The 10,423-nt window shown below is 58.8% G+C and overlaps 4 protein-coding genes across 4 annotated transcripts; 2 read left to right on the plus strand and 2 right to left on the minus strand.

Annotated features, from left to right (window-relative positions):
* The first annotated feature begins 68 nt into the window (after window positions 1-68).
* Window positions 69-1,778, plus strand: B0I36DRAFT_314202 (HAD-like domain-containing protein). Its single transcript, XM_046152729.1, has one exon. It carries the CDS (start codon window positions 220-222, stop codon window positions 1,645-1,647), a length of 1,428 nt encoding a protein of 475 aa, XP_046016626.1. The 5' UTR covers window positions 69-219; the 3' UTR covers window positions 1,648-1,778.
* Window positions 1,779-2,216: 438 nt separating this feature from the next.
* Window positions 2,217-5,173, minus strand: B0I36DRAFT_283188 (DHHC palmitoyltransferase-domain-containing protein). The gene is made up of 2 exons (XM_046151538.1): window positions 3,539-5,173; window positions 2,217-3,475 (listed from the first exon to the last, which is right to left on the minus strand). Exons 1-2 carry the CDS (start codon window positions 4,736-4,738, stop codon window positions 2,675-2,677), a joined length of 2,001 nt encoding a protein of 666 aa, XP_046016627.1. The 5' UTR covers window positions 4,739-5,173; the 3' UTR covers window positions 2,217-2,674.
* A 298-nt stretch (window positions 5,174-5,471) lies between these two features.
* Window positions 5,472-7,424, plus strand: B0I36DRAFT_314205 (RNA 3'-terminal phosphate cyclase-domain-containing protein). The gene is made up of 2 exons (XM_046152730.1): window positions 5,472-5,844; window positions 5,900-7,424. Exon 2 carries the CDS (start codon window positions 5,925-5,927, stop codon window positions 7,305-7,307), a length of 1,383 nt encoding a protein of 460 aa, XP_046016628.1. The 5' UTR covers window positions 5,472-5,844; window positions 5,900-5,924; the 3' UTR covers window positions 7,308-7,424.
* Window positions 7,425-10,378, minus strand: B0I36DRAFT_314208 (alkaline-phosphatase-like protein). Its single transcript, XM_046152731.1, has 3 exons — window positions 9,304-10,378; window positions 8,270-9,239; window positions 7,425-8,192 (listed from the first exon to the last, which is right to left on the minus strand). The coding sequence occupies exons 1-3, from the start codon at window positions 10,207-10,209 to the stop codon at window positions 7,639-7,641; spliced, it is 2,430 nt and encodes an 809-aa protein (XP_046016629.1). The 5' UTR covers window positions 10,210-10,378; the 3' UTR covers window positions 7,425-7,638.
* Window positions 10,379-10,423: the final 45 nt, after the last annotated feature.

The following is a 10,423-nucleotide window of genomic DNA, read 5'->3' on the forward strand; positions in this document are numbered from 1 at the left end:
ATCGCCCACTCAATCAAGGCGCTCCTGCCCCGCCACGGAAACACGCACTCGGCGCCCAAAACAGTCATCCAGCCCGCCCGTCAGCAGCCTCATCCTCAATCCCTATCTACCTTAGGTAAGTACTTACTTACACTACGCGGAGTCAAGGCCACCAAGCAACCTGTCGTCTCGCCCACACCAGACAGACAGACAGACAGACAGGCAGACAGACAAAAAGCCATGGCGTCTGCCGAGGTCAAGGCCAAGCGGCCGCAGATGGGCCACGCCGGCCGCCGCACCAGCTCCTTCCTGCGCGAGCACCAGCAGTCCCGCCCCCAAAAGCAGCTCGACTCCAGCAGCCACTTTGGCATCGACACGGTCGTCGAGGACCTCCAGGCCGCCCGCCTCTCGCCCCAGCAAAACCCCTTCACCGGCGTCCCCGGCCGCGACCAGCCCCCGCGCATCGTCGAGGGCGTCATCCACGACTTCTCCCACCCAGACTGCTGCCCTCCCCGCGGCCAGCGCTCAAACCGCCTCATCGCCACCCTCATCTACAAGGCCGCTGCCGCTGCCAGCAACTCTCTCGCTCCCTCCCCGCGTCTCACAACCTCGACCTCGGACACGACCTCCATCCCCGCCAACCTCGCCCCGACCACAGACATCGACGCCTTCCCCCTAGAGCCCCCCGCCGCCTCCGACCCAGAGCCCCTCGACCACCTCTACGGCTCCTACATTTCGCCCCTATGCATCACCTCCTTCCTCCACCTCATGTCCTCCTTCCCCTTGCCTCCAGGGGAGGAGGACCTGACCTCGTCCCACCGCTGCCTCGACGACCCAGACCACCCCTTCGTCGTCGAGCTCACCCTCTCGCACGCCCCTTCCGACGAGTTCCTCCAGCTCGAGGACCTGCGCAAGCATGAGCTCATCTACCGCTTCGAGCGCGAGTGGAACGTCGACGTCGTCCTGCAAAAGGACACCCCCTGGCGCAGGCACCCGCGCCTCGTCGTCTTCGACATGGACAGCACCCTCATCACCCAGGAGGTCATTGACCTGCTCGCCGCCAACATATCGGACCCGCCAGACCTCGCCGCTAAAGTCGCCGACATCACCCACCGTGCCATGCTCGGCGAGCTCGAGTTCGACGCCGCCTTCCGCGAGCGCGTAGCCCTCCTCAAGGGCCTCCCCGCCACCTTCTTCGAGCAGCTCCGCCCCGTACTCGACGTGACCAAGGGCGTGCCCCAGCTGCTCAAGGCCCTGCGCCGGCTCGGCGTCAAGACGGCCGTGCTGTCCGGCGGCTTCCTCCCGCTGACCAGCTGGCTCGCGGCCGAGCTCGGCATCGACCACGCCCACGCCAACGAGGTCGTCATCGACGAGGCCACCGGCAAGCTCACCGGCGAGGTCAAGGGCACCATTGTCGGCAAGGAGCGCAAGCGCGAGCTCCTCCTGCAGATCGCCGCCCAGGAGAAGGTCGACCTCAGCCAGGTCGTCGCCGTCGGCGACGGCGCCAACGACCTCGCCATGCTGGCCACCGCGGGCCTCGGCGTCGCCTGGAACGCCAAGCCCCGCGTCCAGATGGAGGCCAGTGCCCGGCTCAACGGCGAGTCCCTCCTCGACTTGCTCTACCTCTTTGGCTTCACCAGCGAGGAGGTCGACATGCTTACAGCGTAGGCGTGTCTCAATGCAGCCGCGCTGCTGGAAATGTCGAAGAAGTGTGTTTGTGTCGTTCTCCTGTATGGGGCGGCATTTGGGACAAGGTGGTTTCGGCGTTGGGAGGAGCATATTCATAGTCAGCCGCCCCGGGGGGGGGGGGGGGGGGGGGGGGCAGCAGAGGAGACGAGGATACTTTGCGAAGAAAGGGCCGGGGGCCGTTCCAAGAAAAGAGCACGAGCTCTCGCCATGCCTCGCATTCGAATCGTCGAGTAGTTAGGAGAACGAGGAATTACCAAACAAGAAGAATTACTGGCGCTTCTTGTATTTCACCCCGTCCCCTTAGAAAGATAAAGTAGATACCTCTTTCACGTATACATATTCTACACATTGCCATACAATCGCGAATTCGATCCACGACGAGGTGAGGAATGTAATCCCGGCATGACAATCGTGGAGACGGGCAATGTGTAGATCGTCCAGTACAGGATTGGGTATCTGAGACGGAGCCAGACCGACACAAGTGAGGTGTGTGCCAGGGATGCTTAGGAGGCTATCAACTCAATTCACACTAGTCAGGCTGAAATCAACTCTACAATAGCAATAGTTTGTCTAGATTTCCTCTGCATTACACCAATTAGGACAGCAGCTTGCCCGGCGAGGAACAAAGCGTGTGCGTTGGGTATATGTACATGTACTCTCTCCTCGCTCGACGGCGGGAAATGACCATGGTATACAGTAATAGTACTAGCGAAGGGGGGCAAGAGCAGGATGTCGCCCAGACAAGCAAGCCAGTAAGCGGAAATGGGGGTGAAGGTGAAGGGGAAACAAGTTGAATAATAGAAAACGCTTCAGCTTCGTGAGTGTCGGGGTATACATGCGAGAAGAGGTGAAGATATTACATCTTGACATGACAGAATTGAAAAGAAAGGGAAAGGTGAGTGCCATTGGGGCGACATAAAGAGTGCGAAGTTGGCTGTACATAGGCCAAGAATAGTGAGGTGCTGTCCCGACAGCATGCAGAATTGGAAGCCATCTCGACACGACATCATCGAGTTGTTGCTGTCTCCAGGGTCCGCATGGTTGCAGGACTCTGGAACGGAGGTGTGCCGGCTGGTCGCACGGTCTGCATCTCAAAATCCTGTCCAGCATTCTTGGGAATCTCCCTCCGCTGAGCAGCCCTCCGGTCCTGGCCAAGTCTTTGGTCACCTTCGTCCATCTGGCTCTTGAAGCGGTAATAGGTCGGAGGACGCGGGCGGCAAAGGACCACAATCCAGTTCTTCCACGCACTGCCTTGAGTGAAGGCACGATACCGATCTTTCTTGAGGAACTTGTGCGAGTTCAAAAACTCTCTCGTGGTCTCACCCCGCGCCATGAGGAAAAGGTGGTATCCCATCAGGGCAGCTGGGTATAAAAAGGCGACTATCCCGTAGATGGCCATGGCGAACGGTACTCGGTTCTGATCGATCGAGTCACCAAACGAGACGCCCTGTTGACGGGCAAAGTCCGCCACGTGGACAAAGGACAGGGCTACCAGCAAGGCCGCTAATAGTGTAGCACTGGAGACAAAAGTGAAGAAATATCGATAGTTACGCCTTCCAACGCAGTTGTTGAGCCAGACACAATGATGATCCTGGGTCTCTACGCAATTGTCGCAGAGGCGGCAGTGGTGAGCCCGGGGTGGTCGCCACAAGTTACATGTCTTACAGAACTTGGTCGGAACCTCCATGGCGGCAGTGCTAGATTCGGCCGACTTGATCAGCACCCAGTCATTGGTGGGAGGTGCTACACGCAAAGGGTCCTCGTTTTCTGCGGCGGGAGGGTTCTGATGCAGGTTCCGTGGCAATATCTAGATAGCTGGTCAGTATTGAAGCCGGTGACAGATTGATAACAAGCACTGTAAACAACTTACACCTGGATCTGAGCCAGAGGCATGGAGGAACGAGGACATGCAAATGTAGAAGATATAGGCAAAAATGACCGGGACTGCCGGAGAGAGGTGTTGCCACAAGTATGGTGCCGAGAAGGCGAAGAAGAGGGCAGCCGGCATGACAACCAAGAAGCCTGTCGCAATATTGATGGGCTGATGTCGTGTGTTCTGGAGGCGACCGCCAATACAGAATACGGTATTACCCTGGAAGTACTCCCAATTCCGGCCGTGTTTAGCACTGCCAGACTTGGTCGATCCCCTCTGTCTCGAAGGGGGAGCGGCGTCACCATCGGGTGTGAACTGCGCAGAAGAAGCAGCAGACGCTAGTTTCTCATGCGGGTGCGGAGACGAACGAGACTGGCCAGAAGTCTCGGGCCTGGACGCTTTCAAGAAGCCAGATCGAAACGAATGCGGCGACCTCGTGGGTGTCGCCGCGTTTGCCGAGCCCATGTAGGCCTTGGTTTTGTCGACATTGACACTCAGGTTGAGTTCTCCGGCCTTGGGCCGCTGCAGTGGGCGCATGCTCTCGGTAATGCTGGCAGCAGGGTAGTGGCCTTGGGTTGGGCTACTGGTCGTGGCCGTCCTGGCCCCGCGCTCGTACATTTCCTGCTCCGTCATCTCGGTACCGCGAGACGGGGGTGGGCGCCCTTCCCCATCTTCGACCTGTTCGCGCACGAGGCCGCTCACAGGACCAGGCGCTGTTGGGCTCTGCGGTGCAGCCCTGGTGGGTTCGTCCGAACCATCTGCGGCGCTGTCGCGCCTCAAACTCAAATTTGGCGGCCGGGTGGCGCTTCTCTGAGCCTGGAGCTTCTGAGAGCTCATCGGGCGGAAGAAGGCATGCGAAGTGAGGGACGGTACATGGCTTCTGGCGGCCGAGCTTGGCGGACGGGTGGAGGATATTGAGCCAGCAGTCGATCCCGTCAAGCTGGAGCGTTTGATGCCTTTGCGAAGAGGCGTAGGCTGGGGCCAGGCGCCTCCGCGAGACGAAGACAGGCCAGTCCTTGCCGTCCCCGGGCGGGAGTCTGAGCCGGGCACACTGCGCAATGGGTTGTTGCGGTGCCTGTTGTTGCCGTCTTCGGAGACGATGTCGGTCATTCGCGAAGAGATGATGCTGGGGGGGCCGGCCGGGAATTTCGCGCTGGGAAAGGCGTCATCCTCGGGCACGCTGTCGTTCTGCGCCATTGTGATTGATACAGCCAGGCAGCCACGCGGGATCTGGATCCTATGCCAAGGCGATGCTGGTGTGCGCTGCTGGATCACGATAGGACTGTGCTTCTGGCTTGCGACAGGGGTCTAGTGCATGGCGATGCCGCTCGAGGGACGCAGAAAGATGGATGGACGGATGCAGAGACCGGGCTGGTGCGAATGAGAGTTGGTTGTCGTCGGTGTTGAGAAGCGAAACGTGGAAGGTGCGTAAAGGGGGTGTCGCGAAACGTTGGGTGGCCGATTGGTGGCGCGACGAAGGCCGTCGCAGCTGGGAGGGAGCCAAGAGAAGAGCAGCGCGGGCGAAGAGAAGACGAGGCGAAAGGAGTGACTTGACGCTGCGAGGGAGAGTCGCGGTGGGATGCTCGGGGGGGCGTGGATGTTCCTGCTGGGCCTGCCGTGGGAAGGAAAACGATTGCGCGAAGAAGCCAGTGACGAGCTGGAGCGCCGGCGAGAAGTGTGACGGTGACCGTGCACCAAGACCAAGGTCCAGTACGCTTAGGTGAGCGAGCTCCAGGCTGGCAGGCTCTGGTTATGTGAGTGCATGCTCCATGCAATTTGCCTGCGCATGCAGGTGGGCTCCTGCCCAGCCACTGCCATTGGCTGTCCAGGGCTACCCGGTGCCTGACTTGCGCAGCGTGGTGGGGCCTGCATGATTGTATTCTATCATGTGCCTTCAGCTAATGCCCACCAGCTTGCATCACAACCCTCCAGCCAGTCCAGCCCAGCAACATTGATGGCTCCCGCTGATCTCAGGACGTCATGTTCCTCCCAGTGGGCAAGGTCCTCGCCAACTCGGTCAATGTGATTGCAAGGGGTACGTGGCTCTCGTCTGCCGAGGCGGCGAGCAGCTCCGGGTCCTGCTCAAAAACGAGCTCGGCGTTACGAGCTCTCTGCCGCGTGACTCACGGAAGGCTGAGTGCGTGAGCGAGAATGATGCCACGACGAGGCAGCCTTGCAACCACACTTCATCTAGAGAGCGCTGTTTGCTGCTGCCAGTATTGCTCCATCCTCACCCTCTAGAACCCAAGTATATATAAATCAAGGGCTTGGCACCTTTCTTTCCATTCGCCATCCCCCGCTCAGTAAGACGAGGCCCGACCCGTGCGTGACATCACACTGCCTGCTCAACACCACCAGACAGACACATCTCAACTCTCAAGCCATGAAGAAGGCCAGAAGAGCAATCGAGCTCGATGGTCGGACAGGCGAAGGGGGCGGCCAACTGGTCCGCATTGCCTGTGGCCTCTCCGCCCTCACCTCACAGCCGATCCGTATCCACCACGTCAGAGGCAACCGCGAAGGCGCCCGCGGCGGCGGTCTCAAGGCCCAGCATCTCTCGGCCATCGAGTGGCTCGCCTCTGCCACCCAGGCCCAGACTGAGGGCGTGTCAATACGCTCAAAGTCATTCGAGCTGCGGCCTTCCTTGCCACCCACGAGCCTCACCCAGCGCAATATCAAGATCGTCGCAGACACGCCTGCAGCAAGCACCCTCCTCATCTTCCAGGCCATCTTCCCCTTCTTGCTGTTCGCGGGCACCGAGGACGACGAGCCCATCATTCTGGAGATCCATGGTGGCACAAATGTCAGCTGGTCCCTCTCGTATGAGTATCTCGATCAGGTGCTGCTTCCAACCCTCAAGGAGCAGTTCGACATCGACGTAGAGCGGCGACTTCTGATACGTGGCTGGGCGCAAGGCAGCCAGCGCCGTGGTACCGTGTGGTTCAAGATCAAACCTATCCGGCCCGGCCAGACGCTAAAGCCACGACTTCACGGCGAGCCAACCAACCAGAGCCCAAAACCGGGGGAGACCCCCAGGCTTGACCGCATTGACGTGAGCCTGATTGTTCCGTCAAATATGCAGTCGGCCTTACAAAACGCTATATCCTCAGACCTCGAGGACCTGTTCCCAGATACGAGTGTCCACTTCATCGTCAGCGAGGACAGTGGGCATGAGTCTCGGATATATATCCTGCTCGTCGCCCACTCCACGCCACTCACCATCAACGGCTCCGCCGCAACCGTTGAAGAGCCGTTGACATACTACCGACGTTGGGGCCGCGACTTTGGCGGATACGGCCAGGAATTTCTGTACGATAAGAGGACGCGCAAAAAGATGTCGCGCGAGCAGCTATGCCACGGCATATCCCGGACCGTGTGCAAGGACTTGTATACGGAGCTCAGCAAGGGCGGCGTCGTCGACGAGTACCTCCAGGACCAGCTCGTCGTGTTCCAGGCCCTTGCCGACGGCAGGACGAGCTTTCCGCGCGACGAGGAGGGCGAGAGCGGGCGGCGTATTGACGACGACATGGTCCAGAGCTTGGGCAAGCTGTCGCTCTCCGGAGACGCGCCCGCAGTAGTTGCGAGTAGCGATGGTCCGAGGCTGAGGAAGGACAAGACTCATGAGCCTTTTGGGCAAGGCTCCACGCATACCACGACAGCGAGATGGGTCGTCAGCGAGCTGATACCACAGGCCGTGTGGTTCAACAGGGCCAGCATCTGTGATGGTGGTGCTGTGTCTATCAATGGCCCCGGCAGCGATGAGTGATGACATAGCTTTGGAAGAGTCGTATATTGTTGTTTTCGGAAACACGTGGGGGTTGTGACCAGAGAGGCACGGCAAACAAACCACCGCAGACATGTCCACGGGTGCCTTATCCGCAAATATTATCAGCAAAGACCATTGTACTCTGGTATTATCAAGACTCCCTCTATCAGCTGAAACAAAACAAACACTATAAAACCCATTGCCTACCGGCGAGATGATATCTTCCCAAAGAAACGCCGCTTATATGCGCCAACCACGACCCATTACTTAAAGGCTGCGCTAGACAACCGACACTGATTCAAGCCTGAGCTCCATCGCCCGTCTCTGTTCCTTAGCCCCGCCCGCTACTAGAGATCTTGTCAATCAGCTCATCGAACTTGTTGGTGACCCAGTTCCAGGTTCCCGAGATGCTGTCCCAGAACGACGACGACGAGCCAGAAGAGCCGCTTCCATCTTCCTCATCGTCATCGTCGCCGTCATTGTCGTTGTCGTTGCCCTGGTTCTGGTCGTTTTCGTTTTCACCAACAGCCGAAGACGGTGCAGTCGGTGTTGGCTGTCCCGCCGCGCTGCTTGCAACTTCCGGTCTGTCGCTATCGCCACCGTTATTGTTCACGACCTCGCTGCCTGGGGGGCTGACGCCGACCGGCGCGCCGGGCTGCTCGACGCCTTGCCCGTCTGCTGACGGCGCAGACGGGACAGGCAGGATGGACATGATTGCCCCATCCGCAGCATCCTCCGGTGCAGGGTCAGGCACCTCCTGCAGGGCAGTCTCCGGATCAGAGTCGTGGACCCCGATGGTCTTTAGAGGTAGTCGTAGGGTTCCATTGTTTGGACGCGGCTCGAGGCCGATGGAGTCGCAGAGGATGTTGTACACGTTGATGTTCTCTGGAAAAGAATCCATGGTCAGCGACTGTGTTCTCGGCAGAATCCTTCTTGCAGGGTTGGAATCGGGAGAAACTTACGGAACGGCTCGACCTTGCTGTGTGGCTGATGCGGGAACGCAGGACCACGGGCGACAAATATGGCTCTCATCAGGGGATGCTCGTGGTCGTAGCCGTGCAGCCCGCGAGGGTGGTAGACGATGTCCTTCTCCTTCGCGGCCGCAATGTCAAATTCTGTCCGCTCGACAATGGCCCAGCCCGTCTTGGGAATGATCCAAAGCGGCGCGATGCGGTCGTTGTTCGAGAAGTGATAGCGCTCAGGCATATCTTTGTCTCGCAGGTAAACCTCGACATTGGGGTTGTTCCTTGTCTTCTCCATGACTTCGTCGTAGAGTGATTGGAGGTCGTCAGGGTTCTTCGGGCGAATGCCGGACAATGGCCATCCGTCAATGCGGTGAACTTTGTCAAGGTCAATGAGGTCGTCAATCTGCATCATCCGGCTGACATCCGTGGTGGCCATGCCGTGATCGGATACAATGATGACGTTGACAATATCTGTGAGGTTTCTCTCTTCAAGCCCAGTGAAGATCTGGTCGAGCATTGTGTCGACAGCGGAGATGGTGGCACGAATCTCTGTGCTGTTGGGACCATACCGGTGCCCATCACCGTCAACGTTGGGCACATAGGCGGCGATAAGCTGTGGCCGCATGTCCTCAAGTTTCGCTTCAGAGTCTTCCATTCCTGGCTTGTCCAGAAACTCCAAAATGCGCGAAACCTTGGAAGATAGGGACTCCTTGCCGTTGTACTTGTCCAGGAAGCTCGGCTCGACACCAAGGATATGCGCCTCACTTCCAGGCCACATATGAATGGCGGTACGCAGACCTTGCAGCTCGGCGGTGGCCCAGAATGGCTCTCCGTTCCACCATTTGGGATCCATGCTCTTGTCGGGATCGGTGTAGTAAAAGTCGGCCGCGAGCTCCGGATCCCAGAATGTGTTCCCAACAACACCGTGCGCCTCGGGATACAAGCCTGTAGCAAGGGTATAGTGGTTCTGCACAGTCATTAGCACATACGTAGCAGGTATTGGATGTCCGAGACATTGGAGGGGTACTGACAGGAAATGTGACGGATGGGAAGGACGGGTTCATATAGAGTGGCGAGACACCCTCCTTGATGAACGCGTTCAACCTCGGTGTCAAGCCCCGCGTCAAAAAGTCGGCTCTGAAGCCATCCAGACTGATTATGATGGTCGTCGGCCCAAACAACGCTGTACCGTTCGATACAAGCTCGGCAGAGGCCCCGCGCTTCTTGTCCAGCGAGAATCGCCAGGCAAGCAGCACTAGAAGCACGAAGCCGACCGCGATGGTGGTGTATATTATGGCCCATATGCGCCACCTCTTGTTCTTTGCTGTCTTCGCATCGGCAATCTCGACAAGCCTCATTCGGTCAAGCTCGTCGCTGTCGTCACGATCGCTGCTCTCGCCTGTCGAGCTGCCATCCTTCATCCCACCACTCTCCATCTCGTACATAAGCTGCCGATCCTCACCATCCTGTGCTTCCTGGAGAAGCTTGTCTCTCTTCTGCTGCCGCCGCGCCCGCCGCGCCGCTCGGCGCTTCTCGTCACCAAAGTCCTCGACCGAGCTTGATGGGTCGCTGTTCCGGCTGTAGGTATTATTGTTGCTGGCATTCCGCGTGCCGCTCTCCGACCGGCCGCGCCGAAAGAGCCCGATGGGATTCGGGATCGATAAGTTGCTTCCCCTCCTGATCCTATCGTTGTTCTTGGAGCGCGACTCCTCCACGAGCCGGTCCATCTCCTCCTCCTCCATGAGCACGAGGCGGTCGCGCGCGCGGAGCTCGCGGCTGTTGCGCGCCGCCAGCATCAGCTCGTCATCCTCACTGTCTGTGTCCTGCTCGCTGCGGCTGTGCAGGGATGCGGCGTCATCGTCGTAGGAAGCTGGCGAGAGTAGCGAGGACCCCTTCTCCCCAACGATGCCGGTATCTGGGGAGCCCGAGAAGGGCATCGTGATAATGATGTGTCGCGGCTGCGCAAGCTCGGATAATTTGCGATGGGCAGGCACTCGTCTTCAGGAATGACTGGGCCGGCTCATTTCGGTGCTCCGAGCGGGACCAATTATCAGGCACGGGATCTTGCCTTTGTCGATGTTCAAAGGTGGCATGTGGAAGAGCGCTTCTTGAGAACATGGCTGCCAAGCCTCCGGTTTGCGGGTGGTCTTA

The sequence above is a fragment of the Microdochium trichocladiopsis genome, assembly GCF_020744255.1.
Source record: "Microdochium trichocladiopsis strain MPI-CAGE-CH-0230 chromosome Unknown B0I36scaffold_2, whole genome shotgun sequence".
Lineage (NCBI taxonomy): Eukaryota > Fungi > Ascomycota > Sordariomycetes > Xylariales > Microdochiaceae > Microdochium > Microdochium trichocladiopsis.

What these genes read in the sequence shown, in the direction of transcription:
- B0I36DRAFT_314202 (XM_046152729.1), top strand. Translation starts at nt 220, where the DNA reads ATGGCGTCTGCCGAGGTCAAGGCCAAGCGGCCGCAGATGGGCCACGCC.
- B0I36DRAFT_283188 (XM_046151538.1), bottom strand. Translation starts at nt 4,738, where the DNA reads ATGGCGCAGAACGACAGCGTGCCCGAGGATGACGCCTTTCCCAGCGCG. An exon ending in CCTCTGGCTCAGATCCAGGT is followed by an intron (nt 3,476 to 3,538) that starts GTAAGTTGTTTA and finishes CCAGCTATCTAG; the next exon opens with ATATTGCCACGGAACCTGCA.
- B0I36DRAFT_314205 (XM_046152730.1), top strand. Translation starts at nt 5,925, where the DNA reads ATGAAGAAGGCCAGAAGAGCAATCGAGCTCGATGGTCGGACAGGCGAA.
- B0I36DRAFT_314208 (XM_046152731.1), bottom strand. Translation starts at nt 10,209, where the DNA reads ATGCCCTTCTCGGGCTCCCCAGATACCGGCATCGTTGGGGAGAAGGGG. An exon ending in TCCCATCCGTCACATTTCCT is followed by an intron (nt 9,240 to 9,303) that starts GTCAGTACCCCT and finishes ATGACTGTGCAG; the next exon opens with AACCACTATACCCTTGCTAC. An exon ending in CAGCAAGGTCGAGCCGTTCC is followed by an intron (nt 8,193 to 8,269) that starts GTAAGTTTCTCC and finishes ATTCTTTTCCAG; the next exon opens with AGAACATCAACGTGTACAAC.